At 42.9% G+C, this 16,160-nt stretch overlaps 1 protein-coding gene across 1 annotated transcript in view; it reads right to left on the reverse strand.

Annotated features, from left to right (window-relative positions):
- Positions 1 to 16,160, reverse strand: part of midn (midnolin) — a 28,734-nt gene that overhangs the window by 10,397 nt on the left and 2,177 nt on the right. Inside the window, exons 2-7 of the mRNA XM_086161826.1 lie at positions 15,732 to 15,960; positions 14,083 to 14,170; positions 13,871 to 13,933; positions 2,801 to 3,355; positions 1,059 to 1,182; positions 500 to 823 (exon numbers count right to left, since the gene is read on the reverse strand). Of these exons, the coding sequence (XP_086017952.1) occupies positions 500 to 823; positions 1,059 to 1,182; positions 2,801 to 3,355; positions 13,871 to 13,933; positions 14,083 to 14,170; positions 15,732 to 15,960 (1,383 nt within the window). The remainder of the gene's footprint in view (positions 1 to 499; positions 824 to 1,058; positions 1,183 to 2,800; positions 3,356 to 13,870; positions 13,934 to 14,082; positions 14,171 to 15,731; positions 15,961 to 16,160) is intronic.

Here is a 16,160-nt window from a genome sequence, read left to right on the forward strand (position 1 = left end):
ACTTCAGTAAGCCGTAACACAAGAGGGGCATATAGTGACATTATAGGCTCTAAATGCAGTCAAACTACACACACACACACACACACACACACACACACACACACACACACACACACACACACACACACACACACACACACACACACACACACAGACACACACACAGACACACACACACACACACACACACACACACACACACACACACAGACACACACACAGACACACACACACACACACACACACACACACACACACACACACCAAGAACTGCTGCAGGAACATCCATTAAGACACTTCAAAATGGATTCAAGGGATGCACAATGAATAAAAAGTATGTGTGGATATGCGTGCATATGTGTGCATATGTGCGTGCGTGTGTGCGTGCGTGTGTGCGTGTGTGTGTTCATTTGTGTCGATGTGTTCATGAATTTGAGTGTGTTTCTATGTTCATGTCATGCTTGCATGAGCAGAGGGAGCACAATGTAAAGTCTCTTACCAGGGGGTTTGCACATGCGAATCTGGCTCTGGCACTGCACCAGCGGATGAAGAGTTGGCGGAGGGCTGCTAGAGCTGCCAGCAGGCACAGAGGTAGCTTTGGCAGAGAGGCCTGTCATGCCAGCAACTGGGGGCGAAGGAGGTGGCGAGGGGGATGGGGAGCTGGGTGTACTACATTGGGTTTGGTAGCGGAGCTGGGTCAGGGATGGTGGCATGCCCTGGTAGTGGCGCGTTGCACTCAGGAGATCATTCAGGATCTGAAGAATGGTACCAATATCTCTTCTGGGACGCCCATTGCTGTCCTGGCAGTTAGGGTGCAAAGTGCCTGCAAGGGAGGGATGCAAATGACAGAGGAATATATTAATCTACTCTATATCTACTTGAAGCATTATCCATTTAATAATTCTGCTACTAATACTTATAATAGAACAAAATGACAAATTTAAAATTGTGTTATTAAATTCAAATTTACAAAAATTAGCCACTGGTTGGAAATCCACCCACTCAGTATTATTGTTCAGGGCGGCACTACATTCTAATAGCAGTTCATTGTCACCTACCTGAAAAGGTCCCTGAGAAGACTCCGGGAGCATGGTTGACAAAGCTCTCAATGATGGCACCAGGTTTACGGGAGCGTGTTGATGGGCCATTGCCATGATTAGTGCTGTTGGTGTTGCAGTTAGCCTGGTAAGAAACATAAATGTAGTGTGAGGGGAGGTATCAAACACAAAATTAGAAACAGTATAAAGAAATAGTGTGTTTTCGTGGAAAAAATGGCTATCACATGGAGGATTGTTTTGAAGTCAAAAAGTGCTTTTCCATTCCGCAGATCTAGCGTTACTCGGCTTGACTTGACTCAACTCAGTTTGTGTGGTTTTCCATCATTTCATTGTACTCCTTAATGCGAATGAAAAACTGCTGCAACATTGTTTAATGCACAATGCTAAACACACAAACAATGTAGAACATCAAGCAATGGTGTCCTTTCTCCTCGGTCAGAGGCTTTTTGTTATGCACAAAGCAAGGAAAGAGAGTCAGAGAAGGCTACAGGCGGCAAGGTGCAGCAGCAGCCACGCTAAGGGGTTTTCAGAATCAGAATCAGAATTATCAGGAAGTAATTTTACAACCTCAAGGAATTTGCTTTGGTTGACAGTGTTAAACAGAAAGCAATGTAACAGGCATTACATAAATTAAGAGTGAAATCAGGGCAATTGTGATTGGTCGTGCAAAGTGTCAAAAAACAAGCACATTTCCTGGCCAATCATTGGTCAACAGTCTGTTGACATCACATTTTAGTATTGGCTCGGCTCACTCAGAACCTCACCTGAGTAGGTACTAAAAAGTACCAGGAAACAGGTAATATCCCTAACTGAAATGCAAAAAGTGGCATTTTTTAAGAGACCTTAACCTTAAAATGTTGTAAATACTGTCAGATTTGATGCACCAAAAGAGTAGAGGCTGCTGGTTGTAACATACCCAAAGAACATGTGATCTGAATGCAACACGTAAGCTACGTTCACACTAACAGAGATCAGACACCAAATTCTTATTTATTCCAAGAACATCTAATACTGAATTGTTATACTCTATGACTTTCTGTGTTCTTTTGGGTAAGGAAACCATATGAGAGGCTAATAAATAATAGCCTTTTCTATTTCTGATTACTAACGTAGCCCATCTTTTCTGCTGTTATTGTGAGCCAGTGCTCCCACATGGTCTACTGACATCTGGTTCTTATCTACTTTCCATAGGCAGAAGCTTGCGGAGGTAGAGTAAACAATAGCCATTTTGGCTAGTGCATACACATAAGCATGTTTGTGCTTTTGTTTATAACTTATATGATATACACAGTTAGATAAATGGCTGTAAAGGTGAATGGTTCATGAATGACAACTATGAAGCTGATAATTAGTCTTCAAACTGAAACATAGCAAATTCATCCATTTGAAGGCCATGTGTAGTTGTGTGTGACTGCTTGCATTCACTGATTCAGCACAGCACAGAATGTAAACAATTGATAACAATCTGCATGGTGACTGAAAAACATAAAAGAACATGAAACCTTTTTTCTAGCCATACTGAGCTAAATTTGATGCTGCTAATATATTAAAGAAATCTCTAAAAGGCATGTGATGAAATCTTATATTGAAGTAAAATAAACATCAGTTTGTCATCAATTCTTTATGACATTTGATGAAAAATGGTTACAATACTAACGAAATAACAGAATAATAATGATAGAACAGCAGCATAAAAACACATAACCAATAGTAAGATGAATGTGAATACTTTTCAGGCTTACCTCAGGACAGAGAATCGGGGCTACAGGGCTGGGCTGGCCAATGTCATGGCTGGGGTGGCCTGAAGAGGGCTGATGAAAGTGATGGTGGTGATGAAGATGATGAGGAGGAGAACGGAACATACTTCCAGGATTGTGGGAAGGGCGTGGAGAATGAGGTGGAGGAGGAGGGGTTGCGGGGCTACAGTGAGAGGAGGAGGGGGACTGGTGGTAAATGGGAGGAAGGGGCTGGTGGTGAGTGGAAGGCATTGGGAAAGAAGAGGATCCTGGAGAGGAGGGGGAGGCAGGAACTGGGTGAGGCTGAGACAAATGGCTGCTGGGGTGATTGTGTGAATGATGAGGGTGAAGGTGGGAGTGCGGGTGTGGGTGAGGGACGCGGGGTTGCCCTGTGGGCTGACCCATTGTGGTTTCTGTGTTGCCCCTGGTGATGAGATGTCTGTGTTGGAGCTGGGGACCGCCGGACTGCTGTGCTGCCAACTGAAGCTGGACGAACATCATGTGATCACCTACACGCAGTGCGAGAGTCAGTGGGGAGCGGCCGGACAAGAAGTCACTGACCTGAAGACAAATAAAGAGGAAAACAAATGGTTAATTTATCAAATCATAATTTACAATTTACAATCAACTCAAATTTGATATTTGGTGTTTCCACATGAGAAAGTTGTTCAAAGAGTTCTAAATATAATATAACAAGAGAAATATGTTGCCAGAAATAAACTGACAGTGCATATTGATTTCCTACTCTGTAAATAAACAGTGGATGGCAGTTGATGTACACAGAGTAGGGCTTTGAGCTCCCCTTAACATAGAGACACAGGCACATTAGCGAATCATGCAATCAGTCACTATTCTCAAACACTGGTCTATTTAGATCTGTTGAAGAGCAGTAGATGAGGAGATCTATTAGAGAACACACACACAAATAGAGCGCACTCTTTTGCTTCCTTCTGCCCTTCAGTCCATTCTTAGTCAGCAGTGTCATTCAACCCACAGACAAAGGCCACCCTTCTGTCTGGCCTGGGGCCTGAAAAATCAGTCCCACGTCCAGGAAATACACCCCGACTGCCTCTCACACACAGAACGGCCGATTGTCTGTGGCGGATCTGGAAGGGCTGCCCATTTTTGGAACACTGGCAATGGCTACAGGAGCTAAGTGAGGGGGCCTCCAATGACCCACCCATGGCCCGGATGGACACACACAAGTACACAAAGAATAGCAGAGTTGTCACAACTTGGCTGGAAGATTCAACCTAAACAACAAGAGTTCTGTTGCCCCCTCTTGCCTGGCCTGTGGCACTGTTGCCTCATATTGCCACTCGCTGCCAAAGTATGTCTATGTAAGAATGTGTATTTTCTAGTTAGTCACTCCAGGGTCAGAAAGTGTGTTAGGGTCTTGAACATTCAAAATTTTAGGGTTGTCCATAAATAGAAGCAAACAGATAGAATCAGCACAAGTAAATACCAAGTGATTGGTCTATCTAGCCAAAAAGGTTTCAACAATCTCACTGCTTGTGTGATTTGAGTCCCCAGAGAAAGAGGGAGGGGAAACAGGAAGGCTTACATACAAAGACAGAAAAAGAGAGCAGATGCCTAGCTCCCCCAAGACTCGTCTGCTTTTGCAGTGTGCTTGTGAGATGTTGGCCTGTACTTAACCCTGTGAATCATCAGGCTCTGCCCTCCATCACTTCTCTCACTTTTCTGCTGCTTATTTATTTCTCTATCGACTGTTGCCTCCCTGTTGCCAGAGTGACCTTTGCACACTGGTATTGACATGGTGTGGAAAAAAGGATGGAAGGAGAGGTAGGTAAAAGGACATGTGGGGTGGGATGATCTCATAACTGCATTTGTACATGTATAAACAATAGAAAATGTCGGTAAAAGGAGGAATACAAAAGGCTGGAGGGTAAACAGAGGCCCAACCTTTTCAAAGTATAAACTAAGTCTTTCAGTGTCTTGTTGACAAAGTCAACGCCCACAATGATTACCCCATTACTGTTGTGGTTAGATTGACACATTCAGACGGCCTAAGGCTAGGTGTGAAGTTAGTGTGTGTTTGTTTATGTTGATGTTTGTGTGAATGTGTATTTGAGAACTCAAGGTAACTAAATTGTTTAATTGCTACTGTCAAAGGCTGGAATAAGGGAAAAAGATGGGGAAGAGACACTCTTCGTGTCTGAGTGATAGCTGTCAGAAGACGGAGTCTGCACGTTGCCAACACTGGCAATTGAGCAATGACTAGATAGTCTAGATAAGCTAGATATTTTCATGTGCACACTAATGCTGTGGACATGAAAATATCTAACGTGAAGTATCAAAATACTTGCTCTAATTTTATTTACAGAGGTGGTCTGGCCTCATTTGTATGGAAGGCACCGTAGCAGCCATGCAGGTGGTCATGAAGATAGCAGAACTCCAGGAAAAAAAAAAACTTGAATGTGGCTTAAAAACCAAAACATGTATTTTGGAAGCAGACATAATTGCACTTGCGGGAATCTGACACAAAACGTACCCAAGAATAACTTACTGATGGTTATAGGTCAATTTCACCACAAAACAGAAGTTGTCCTATTAGAAATACAGTTTCCAGTTTACATAATTACATGAAGACAGCAGACATTCCAGAAAACTCAGGATTCACTTGAATGATGGATATTTTTTCACATACAAACATACCCAGCGACCCCCCTGCTGACATTTCAGCTTTCCATTTACAGTAGTTAACGTTAATGAGATTTCGCAACTCCCGATTGTAGTATATCCCTTTTCCTTACCACGATAACACTTATGATGACAGAGTTTCCTTTTAAATAGCAACTCATCAAATATGGTATCTTGTCTTGTCTTTACCAACAATCCCCACTCCCTCACAGCATATTTCGTCTATGTTATTTTTGGTTGTAAGTAAGGTCTTAGGCAGTTGACATCCAGACGGTTCAATTACTGGAGAAGTGCACCTCTACCGTTGGCTTCTCTCCTTGTTTGGGAGTGGGAGGTAACTACACTCAACATCTGGATTTCTGGACTTATCGTCAGAGAAACACTCCAGACCCGTTTGGCTTTGCTTTCGCAAAGTGTCTTCACTAAAATTTGAAATGTACCAGTATGTCATCATAATCCACCAAGTGTGGAAGCTCTGATAGAAAATACAGGTTCAGATGTTCACCTTTTCAAACTACATATCTATGTTTAATTTCATACGGTATCTATAGCTCAAGATATTCTATATTCAAAATGTCTACTAAATCTTATAGAATGAGGCGGACAAAAAAAGTGGGATACACAATAGATTGACATTTCATTAGCAGTCAATCCAGCCTGAGTCAAAATAACGCCCAAGGACAAAAGCATACAGTGGACAGGAATAAAACACAAAGATTAATGTTTAAACAAGGCCTCTGCCTTAACATTGTTTCTATGAGTGTACATGAACTGATGAGCAATGGGAAGAGATAAATGGCAGGCAGTGAGTGACAGCAGGAGAAAGAGAGGAGGCTTGAGTCCTCCTATAATAACTAGTGTGGATTGTTTAATAAATCCAAGATAACGTTAACATACTCATGTGCTACTGAGCTTCCAACACCGCATGTCAAGCTTCAAATTAGGCTGCACGACAAGCAAATTCGCTCTATTCTTCTTCTTTTTTTCCCCAAACTGCCATTCAATTTCTAATACTACTGGACTTGATTGTCAAGCGCTGAGTAACAAGCTCAATTTAGAATTTGATCATTCACACCCAACAAACATGGATCCTGTGACAACAGTCAGTCACAATGTATTTTATGTGGGGTCTTTGTGCATATACACAGCAGCCACAGCCTCTTCTTAAAATGTGAAATTACAAGGCTAAACCCACATAATATAAATGTTATGTTTGTTGGGAAAATTACAGGAGACTTCTCAAATACTACAATCTCATCTGCCACTCTCATATATTTGCTTTCAATTTTTTCACCCTCCAACAACAAAAAAGCAGCCAAAGTAAACCTTCAGGTGTAGAATTGTGCTCCTCAGAACAAAGAGCTACATCAATTTCAACTGACACACTATTTTCTCAGTACTCTCGAAGACCCTGAAAAGGAGAACGAACAGCTTGTGTAGCTGGGAGCCATGAGCTGTGGAGTGGAACACCTGAAATGGGGCCTATTTCCTAAGGGAAGGGAGGAGGCGGAGGATGATACAGCACAGTCTGCCTGCCAGAGGCTAGTTTGGCGAGAGTGATCGTGTGACAACAAGCCTCTTCCAGACGGACAGAGACTTTGAGAGAGAAACAAGGGGAGGGAGAGTGTTGCAAGTGCCTTTATATGTGTGTAAGGTAGGGGGGAAGGGGCTCTCTAGTGCTGCAGAGCTGGATAGCAAATGATTCCCAGAGGTCTGAGCTAGGAGCTCAGCCCCAGTCCAAACATGCCTGTCTGCTCTCAGGAGCACAGCCAAGACAGCGAATGTGGCTGCCTACCATTGACGTCAGGACAAACACTAGACAGAGCTTTCTGGAACACTACAGGCAAACAAAAGGGAGCTTATAGGCATTTCTTTATATCTTCCAGTGTCCTCTTCATTTTTTATTTCTTTTGGGGGGGAAGGGGGATATTATTTTTACTCATTTTCACCTTGCGTTTTCCTGCACACTCGTTGAATCACTAGTCTTTACAAAAGCAAATTACATTTGCTTGTAGTGGATTGCAGACAAAAGGAGTGAAGGGCCTGACTTTTGTTGTAAAGGAAAATAATTCTTATTGATGATTGTGTGAATTTGTTGGAAAATAGATTTAAAAAAAACAGACGTTGGTGACTCTTCTCACTAACAACAATATTCTGTAGAAGAGATGCTTGACTACAGTCATCATAATTTCTTTTGAACAGCTGACTCTACAACTGATGCCATCAACCATTTGGTTCCCGTTTTTTTGAATTCAAGTGGTGATATTTAGTTTCGGATGAGACGTCGGTTGCTACGCAGTGATGGGGGTAGAATATGATAAGGGGCAGTCAGGGCTGGGGGTGGTGAAAAGCTTGTGAGGGGGGTGGCGGATGTGGCTGATGGGGGTAGGGTGTCAGAGTAGTGTTGGCGGTGGGTGATGAAATATTCAGTGAGAATGTGCCTCTGGCTCCTTCTCTTTTTTTTCTTTCGACATCTCTGGCTGACAGTTTTATTTATTGGGGTCCCTGTGGTTCAAGGAACTCATTTGCAGTCGTTCTTCCTTTGCACACTAAGCGAACTAAGGCAGGAGATAAGGAGTGATGGAGGAAGAGTGGCTGAGGGGGGGATGAGAGGGAGGGAAAGATAGAGGGTGCTGGCAGCACTGCGCTGACATTCATGAACAACTGAGCAGCTTTGTGCCAGAGAAAAGGGGATTGGAGGGTGGGACAGTAGGGTGGAGAGAGCGAAGCTTAAAGAGGAGGAAGCCGTCTCCTCCAGTCCTGTTCTGGTTCCAATGCAGCTGTGCATCTGTCTAAAATGCGAGGCGAAAGGTAGATTTAAAATGCTTGCTTATTAACCCTCCTATCGACCTAGATGTTTTTGATCGCACCAGAACACTATTGATAATCCCAGTGCAGACACACACCAGCTAAAGATGCAATAACTGGCTCACAAAAGAGAGAAAGAAAAAAATCAATGACGTGCATCATGCCCCAAATCCTAAAAGCAGCCAGGGGGCTCTTCAAAGGCCCCATTAAAAAGACAGGCATCTGTAATACTGCCTGATAAGAAACTGAAGGGTCTAAAAGGAGCCAGAAACGACCAGCTGGCCATCAGTGAATTTGACCAACTAAGTGAAAAGAGAGATCAGAATGGTAAAAGATCAGGTTCCTGCTAAAGCCAGCCCTCAAACTCCTACTGTTCCGACAACAGGCAGACAACATTAAGCCCATTCACATGCACACACGGGCCTCTCGACACGTTGCCCTCTAGCATTGGCCTCGATTCAAGTCAAGCAACACTAAAGAAACCCTCACTGTGGTCTGTGATGGTAGACAATCTGTTTCAACTCTTTTCCGTGAACAATAATATCTGCAGCTGCAAAGGCTGTTTGACAAAATGATGCTGGAACAACTAAATAAAAAAATAAAAATAATCACACAAAAGCACTGAAGGGTAATGGACGATAATCAGGACGTCATTAATAACTAATACAGTTGCAGAGGAATATTTATATTTGTATATACAAACTGATCTGAGTATTTGACCTTCACCTCTCTGTTTCATCTATAACATAGGCTTAATTGACTTCATTAGACTTGGTAGTAGCTATCAGACATGATATTCTTGTCTCCATCCTCCCACGCAGTCGCCCCACCAGTCACGATCCCAGCTACTTGAATCACAAAAGCTCAATGTCACCAGGGACGAGGAAACAATGACGGTCACGACTTGTATAAAGAACGAAATAAGGGGAAAAGAGGCAGTCATGTTGGCCAAAGCACAGATACACGCATACGCTTGCGAACAAGACACATAAACACAATAGGACAATGAAAACCGCTGCAAAATCCATCTCTCCCTTGATTGGTCAACAACACCTTGATTCCTTTCACCCTACCACACTTCACTCCCACTGTGCATTTGTGCATCATAAAAGGGATTACACAGGTGCAAAAAAATCTGTATGATCGGCTTATTAATGCAATTTTCAAGGCCAAGATTTACATGAGCGAGGAGTGAATAGGCCTTGCGATTAGCATTGTTTCGTATTCCATACACAATTTGATTTACACATTCAGCAACAAATTAATTTCTGTAGCTTTCTTTTAGGTAACAATACGACACATTACCATTCCAAAGACCAAATACAACCGCCCCAAAGCTGCGTGCATATAAAGAGTCGTTATTCAATAGCAGTGGGAAGGGCAGAGTTGTATGCTATGAATAGAGGAAGATCCTCTCATATTGACAGACACATTGACTTTGTCATTTTTGAATTCCTTGCAGTCCCAAATCCTAACTGTAATTGCAATGATTTCTAGTAATGCCAATACAGCTGATTAACCGGCATCGAGATAAGGCAGGTACAAGGTACATGACTGGAAATAGAAACAAATTGACCACCTGGATTGAGCTGTTTACACAAAGTCATGTGCACAGACTGAAATGTGATTGTTCTGAAACTCACACAATGCCCTACAATAAGCTTTTCGCTGCAGGCAGACACTGTTATTTTTCGACAGATTCTCAGAAAAGATTCTCCACTGTATTGTGTCATCTGTGAGTCAGCCAGGCATTTGCGCTCATCCTTCCCAATGTGGACATCATGCAAACATTGTATGCACTAAGGTTGGCATGTTTTAAGAAGGCACTAGGCGAAGCTTTTTGTCTTTGTTCCCGCACATGTCTGTCCTGATTGTGTTGTCCCCTGAGGGTGCAAGAGTAGGGAAAATGAGATAATGGTAACTTGGAGGTGACTGTCCACTGAATTTCAGACCGTGACGATTTGCATTGCTCTATTTCTAGTTGCAATGACAATTTCCAGGTCTAACACTCAGATAAGGAGGAATTGGACAAGAGAGAAGTGCGTCTGGACAGGAACTATGAATCAATGGTGAGAAAAGGGAACAGATATGTTTATGTAACACAATATTTCATTGGAGAGGTGGAATGACAAGCACATCCTTCTCCCTAAGCAATGTTCGGTGGTGTTCAAGGCAAACTTTATCAAAATACCAATTAGTTTTGGTGGTCTCTGCATTGGTCTGTTAGTAAGTGCACAGTGATGTAGCTGTAGTCAATGTTGTAAAGCTGACACCTATTAATATTTTCAAAATTAAAGGGGATTATGGGGGAGAGGTAAACCTTAAGAATGACCCTCCATCATTGTTGTTTGTCAGTGGGTTTGTCAAATGGGCAGGTTTGGTGCTCATGCTTTTAGACACGAACAAAGAGGTGGCTGCATGGGGGATGGGCAGTGGGGGATGGTAAGGGTGATGCCTGCCTGCTTGGTTGGCTTTTATTCCAACATCAATGTGCATCAATGAGCAAATAGTCCCTGTGTGCTGAGAGGGACATATAATCCTTCTCCTTCTGTCAAATACCAAGATCAATAGTTGGGGAGGTGATGTCACTGACTACATATGCCCCGAATTTGGGGGGAAATTGCTTTCATTTTGCTACCAGCGCTTGCATTGTAAGTACACATTCATTTTACTACTAGGATCAGACAATTTTCTCATTCTCTGAGCAAGATCAGAAATCCTCTTAAATATATCCTTTCAATTCTGTGTGTGTGTGTGTGTGTGTGTGTGTCTGTGTGTGTGTGTGTGTGTGTGTGTGTGTGTGTGTGTGTGTGTGTGTGTCCGCTTATGCATCACCACATATATAAGCAATACACACAACCTCTATGAGGTATGAGGTCAAAGAGAGTAGTACACGGAACTGTATTTTGATGGGCTGTCAGTAGGCAGTGGATTAATACAGCTTAGATGTCATGCAAAATTCTAGTGAGATGCAGGAGGAGGAATTAACACAGCAAGGATTGGTCTCTCTAAAGAAGCCAGCATTTACAGACAAACTGAAGCAGCTAGCCGGACTTGCACACCAAACCACATTTAAATTGTAGGAGCCTAGGGACGGCTGTTAAGCAGAAACACAGGAGAAGGGAAATGGGAGACAGTGCAAAGTAATAAAAGATCCTATTTCAATAATTGCTGGAGTTTAGTTTCTATAAAACAATTCCTATCAAACTGGTTCCACAAAAGTCTCTAACAACCGCAAGAGCTGGCTTTTTGCGTTAGGTTGTTTTGCTGGCCAGCTGCTGCCTATTAGATTCAAGCTTCATTGCAAAACACCCAATGTACTGATGAGAGCTAATATTAAGCAACAATTGGATGGAGAATATATAAAAGGATGGCTTCCCACTGTTTTTTCTCAGAGTACCATAGTAAGCGATGCGATCACTATAACTGAGGTTATTTTCGGGTATAAGGTCATATCAGATAACATATCAGACACTTTGAAAAGCTAAGTGCATTGACTGATTTTTGATAGCCCAAGTGTATAGGGGGACGGGAAGTGAGCGAAAACTTCAATGCCTATTTTTTCTAATGAAACTCAAATTCAGAATCCCAACGCATCCAACTGAAATGTCCCCATTTGTTGTATGATTAAAGCGCATTCTATTCTATTGTGCCTTCTTCTGCGCCATGATTTAAAAGAAAAAACTGAATCAATTTTTGGGCTAAAACTGAAGCAGCATTGTGTGTTTTCCCCTTGCTATATTTGGTCTGCCAATTAGTCCATCATCTCAAATGTAACACACTTTAACAATAGTGTTTTATTAGTGGTTCATGTGAAACTGATAACTTTTAAAGTAACACATTTTAAAGTTAAAAGTTTTAAAGTTCAAAGTCCGCAGAGAGAGGAGTCAGATGAGGTGGCTCGGGCATCTGGTCGGGATGCCTCCATGACGCCTCCCGGGGGAGGGAGGCATGTCCATCTGGGAGGAGACCACGTGGAGGACCCAGGACATGCTGGAGAGACGATGTCTCTAGGCTGGCCTGGGAACGCCTCGGGGTCCCCCCAGAGGAGCTGGACCATGTGGCGGGGGAGAGGGAGGTCTGGCCCCTCACTGCTCCGGCTGCTGCCCCAGGAACCCGACTCCAGATAAGCGGGGGAAGATGGATTGGATGGATTGATGAATATTATTTTACTAATGTACATCGCCATCTCCGTGAAAGTGCTCAAAGATTGAATGAGTAGATAAAATGTTCCAATGTAGTGACTGCACAAATCAATGTCCATGAAAGACCAGTAACAAGAACTTGAGTCATATTTCCAAAGTATTGTAACATCCTTGAGTAAAAATGGTTTCAATCTTATTTGTAACAAGGGCTGAAGAGAAAAGCAGGGGGAAGTGGACAGTGATGATGGTTCAACCATCATCTTACTGGTGAAGCTGAGAGTCATAGTAACAGGCAGGCAAAGATTTCCTCCAGCCCACTAATCTGAGGTATGGACTTCCAGCCAATAAGACGCACACACATACAGAGTCATGCAGTCATCTGCTTTCACTGCTAAGAGACGCCTGCTGAGTTTACACAATCAACCAGGCCAGGATTCCCATCATAAAATCACCGCCAGGGAATGAAACCACACCACTGTACATCCTGTTATCTCTAGACAACCCACAACCTGATAAAAAAAAAATTTGAGTAAATTTACCGTACCCCTGTAGTGGCTGTAATCAGATTGCAACAGCTGAATCTTTGAAATACACATCTCATTAAATCCTAGTCCAATGATGCCCTCCATTTTTGCTTTTTGTTTTGACATCAAATAGCGTCACATTGCTGATTCTGCGTGTGTGCCAGTGTTACACAACGCTACAAAAGGAAGTTGATCTGACTCAGGCAGTCAGCTGTAGAGTGTTTCATACGTCACACTGTTGTCTGTGTGCACGCTGCCTTATCACCCGTGTACTTGCTCAAGCTATCTCTATTGCGAGCACGGTGAGATCCTTGGCTTTTATGCCTCACTCTTGCCATTGATCATTAAAGTGAGTCATTCCACACTGACGCAAACAAATACTGTATATCTGCAGTGTTACTGATCCATTTCACTGCTCTCCCATGCCCAGCTATGTATAAATGCTTTCTTTAGACCAAATAGTCATACTTGGACAGAGGGCTGTCATTTGATGATCCAGCACTCTGTCATGTAAGTGAGACTATTTCTATACCACGCTTCCTGGAAACTTGAATGTGCGCGTCTGTTTTATGTGTGCATAAAATACAAAAAGTCAGCGATTACAGATGAAAGATTATACAGAAAGGTAGAGGAACTGTCTCTGTAGCTCATATGTCCTTTTCTTTGGTGTTCACGCTTGCATCAAGTTCACACGCATACATGCGTGTGCATACTTTCACAGATGTTACTAGGATACATCGGGGTGTTGCTCCTTATTATTATTATATCCTAAAAGCTCACACTTGATGTCTAGTTTGGCTTGGCTTGTTTAAAGGACTGAGATTAGACAAGCAAAGAGGATTGCATGGCCTGATCATCTCATCTCTCCCTCTCTCTCCCTGCTTTCTGCATATCTGGATAATGTTTTGGACTTTTTTGGAGACACATTCGTGACCTACCTGAGTTTCTGTTAAACTTTCCAAGGCTTGCATTACTGACTGCTCGGGTCTTGATGCTTGAGACTGAAAAAAAGGAAGCAGTATTTGCATAAACTGGGAAACCAATACATGTGGAAATACAGGAGGATGTATAACAAATGGTGAGATACTGCTTTTTCATCTTTTTTTTTCAATTTTAAACTAAATAAAATCAAGAGTAGTGTGAGACTTACCATTAATCCTGCTTCAACGGTTGGTACAAGTGTTAACTTGCTCCCATCAGAGATGCCTAGATCCTGGAGTTTGCCTGAACTTAGTCGCCTACAGGGTTAGAAAGAACAAGATAATTAGACTGTGCTGACAATGTCTCTCTTCAGACACATAAACACCATTCAGCCAGGGGGGCAGACAGACTTCAAAACTAGTTTGGAAAAGAGCCGTGGGTGAAAAGCTCCATGAAAGAGAAGTATTGATTGTGCTGTCATATTTCAATTTCGAGTATAGTGGAGTTTGACAACTGCTTGCAGTGGATATTTGGCACCGCTGCCATTTGACTAAGTAGAGGTGCTATTTTCACACTAAATTCACAGTGAAACCAATCGCCCATTTCATTAAATGACTAAAAGATGGATGGAAAAACAGCTAGAATTGAAAATTTTCCATGTGCAGCAAAAACCCTAAAAGAACATGTACGCGTGTAATGTTTTCAACATTTCCAAATGTTTTGCTTTTTAACATTTTCATTATTTGTCAACCTGCATTCCACATATTTTCAGAGATTATTTATCATATCACTTAGCCTAGTAAGGTTGACATTCAATACAGCTATGAAGTTTTAGAAGAATCTGACGTTCACAAATGACCTAAATCTAACCCAGAGCAGACCAGAACAAAGACCCCCAGTACTGACTTGCTCCCAAGTCTACAGTTTGAGGAGCATGAGGGGATTAGAAAGGGGCTTTAAAAACGGGGTTTCACAGTTTAAAGGATGATGTGATTTATTGAGTGATCACAATGGGTGAAAGGGATGGAGGCTGAAAAACAATACATACTATTTGCATTTACTAAAGCCCTGCTCAGTTTTTGCATTACACCACCTGCATTATGGTTGACTCAATTAACCTGGGCCTCATGCATTTGGAAACATCCTCATTTTAGGTCTGGTTTCAGCAAATTTACATAATGAAAAACTATTGGCATTATCTATGTAGAGCAGCCCTACTGTGCTATTACAGACACATTTTCTAAGAATCCTAGAAGGTGACCTCACGCCCCCAAAATCCACTGACATCACAAAGACGATATCCTGTTTCCAAAGTAACTATTACCATGAAAAAACAACACATCCATTGTATCTACTTTGTGTTACGCAGGTTTATGTCTCTGATGAGTAACAATACTGCTGAAGGGTAAGGTGAAACTTCACTTGGTGATGCGTAAGGAGGCTGAGTCTTGCAGCATTTGCAATTCAGTCCAATCTTTGAATTTATAACATGGGAGGGACGAATCAATGCAAGCCCGCCTCATCAGTGCTGTTCTGGTGACCACGGCTCCCCTTGTGAGCAATTCTAAGACAGTGTGTTCACTGGTTTGGTTTCCATAAATGTATCGATGCCCTTAAGCAGCCGAGATCTCCGGAGAAGCATTTGACAAGTATCTTAGAAGCACTCCAGAGCCCCGGAGGTGAATGATGCACGAACACTAAGATCTTTCAATATTAAACAACAAGATCCAGCAGAGCGCTGTGATGGGGGGTGGGGGTGTAGTTGTGTGCAGATTCTTTGTAAAACAAAAGGGGAAGCCTGGGTTGTGGTTTTATAGTCACCAGCAGGTTCAAGGGGATACTTCTTTAAGAAAATTAGATAGGATGGGCTTTACTCACGTTTCCTTGTGGAGCAGTGCGAGTCTCTCTTTTGGTACTTTGAGCCTCTGAGACAGCCTCCTCTTCAGTCCTTCCACGGTCTCCTCTTGGGGCAAGGAGAGCTCGAAGCGTGTGCCGGTGGTGGAGTGGATGTACAGGTTCATGGAGGGCTCAGTCGGGACGGCCTCGCAGGACGAAGCCCCGCGGCTGGTGCAGCTCCGGGTACTTGGATGCTGGTCCATCCGATAACCTGTGGGTCAGGGAAGCGGGGGGGAGAGAAGTCGAGCAGATCCGGAGATGAAGAGGGTGAGGAGGAGGCGGCAGATCTCTTGGTTGTTTTTGCAAATCAAAGGCAGCATTCAGAGCTGCGTGTCTTTCTCTTCTCCCTCTCTCTCCCGCTCGCCTTTGGGACTCAGAATAAAAGCCGGTCTGTTTTCTTTCCGCTTGGTA

The sequence above is a fragment of the Fistularia commersonii genome, chromosome 16 (genome assembly GCF_037954325.1).
Source record: "Fistularia commersonii isolate RoL2024-O1a breed Wild chromosome 16, RoL_Fcom_v1.0, whole genome shotgun sequence".
NCBI classification, from domain to species: Eukaryota; Metazoa; Chordata; class Actinopteri; order Syngnathiformes; family Fistulariidae; genus Fistularia; species Fistularia commersonii.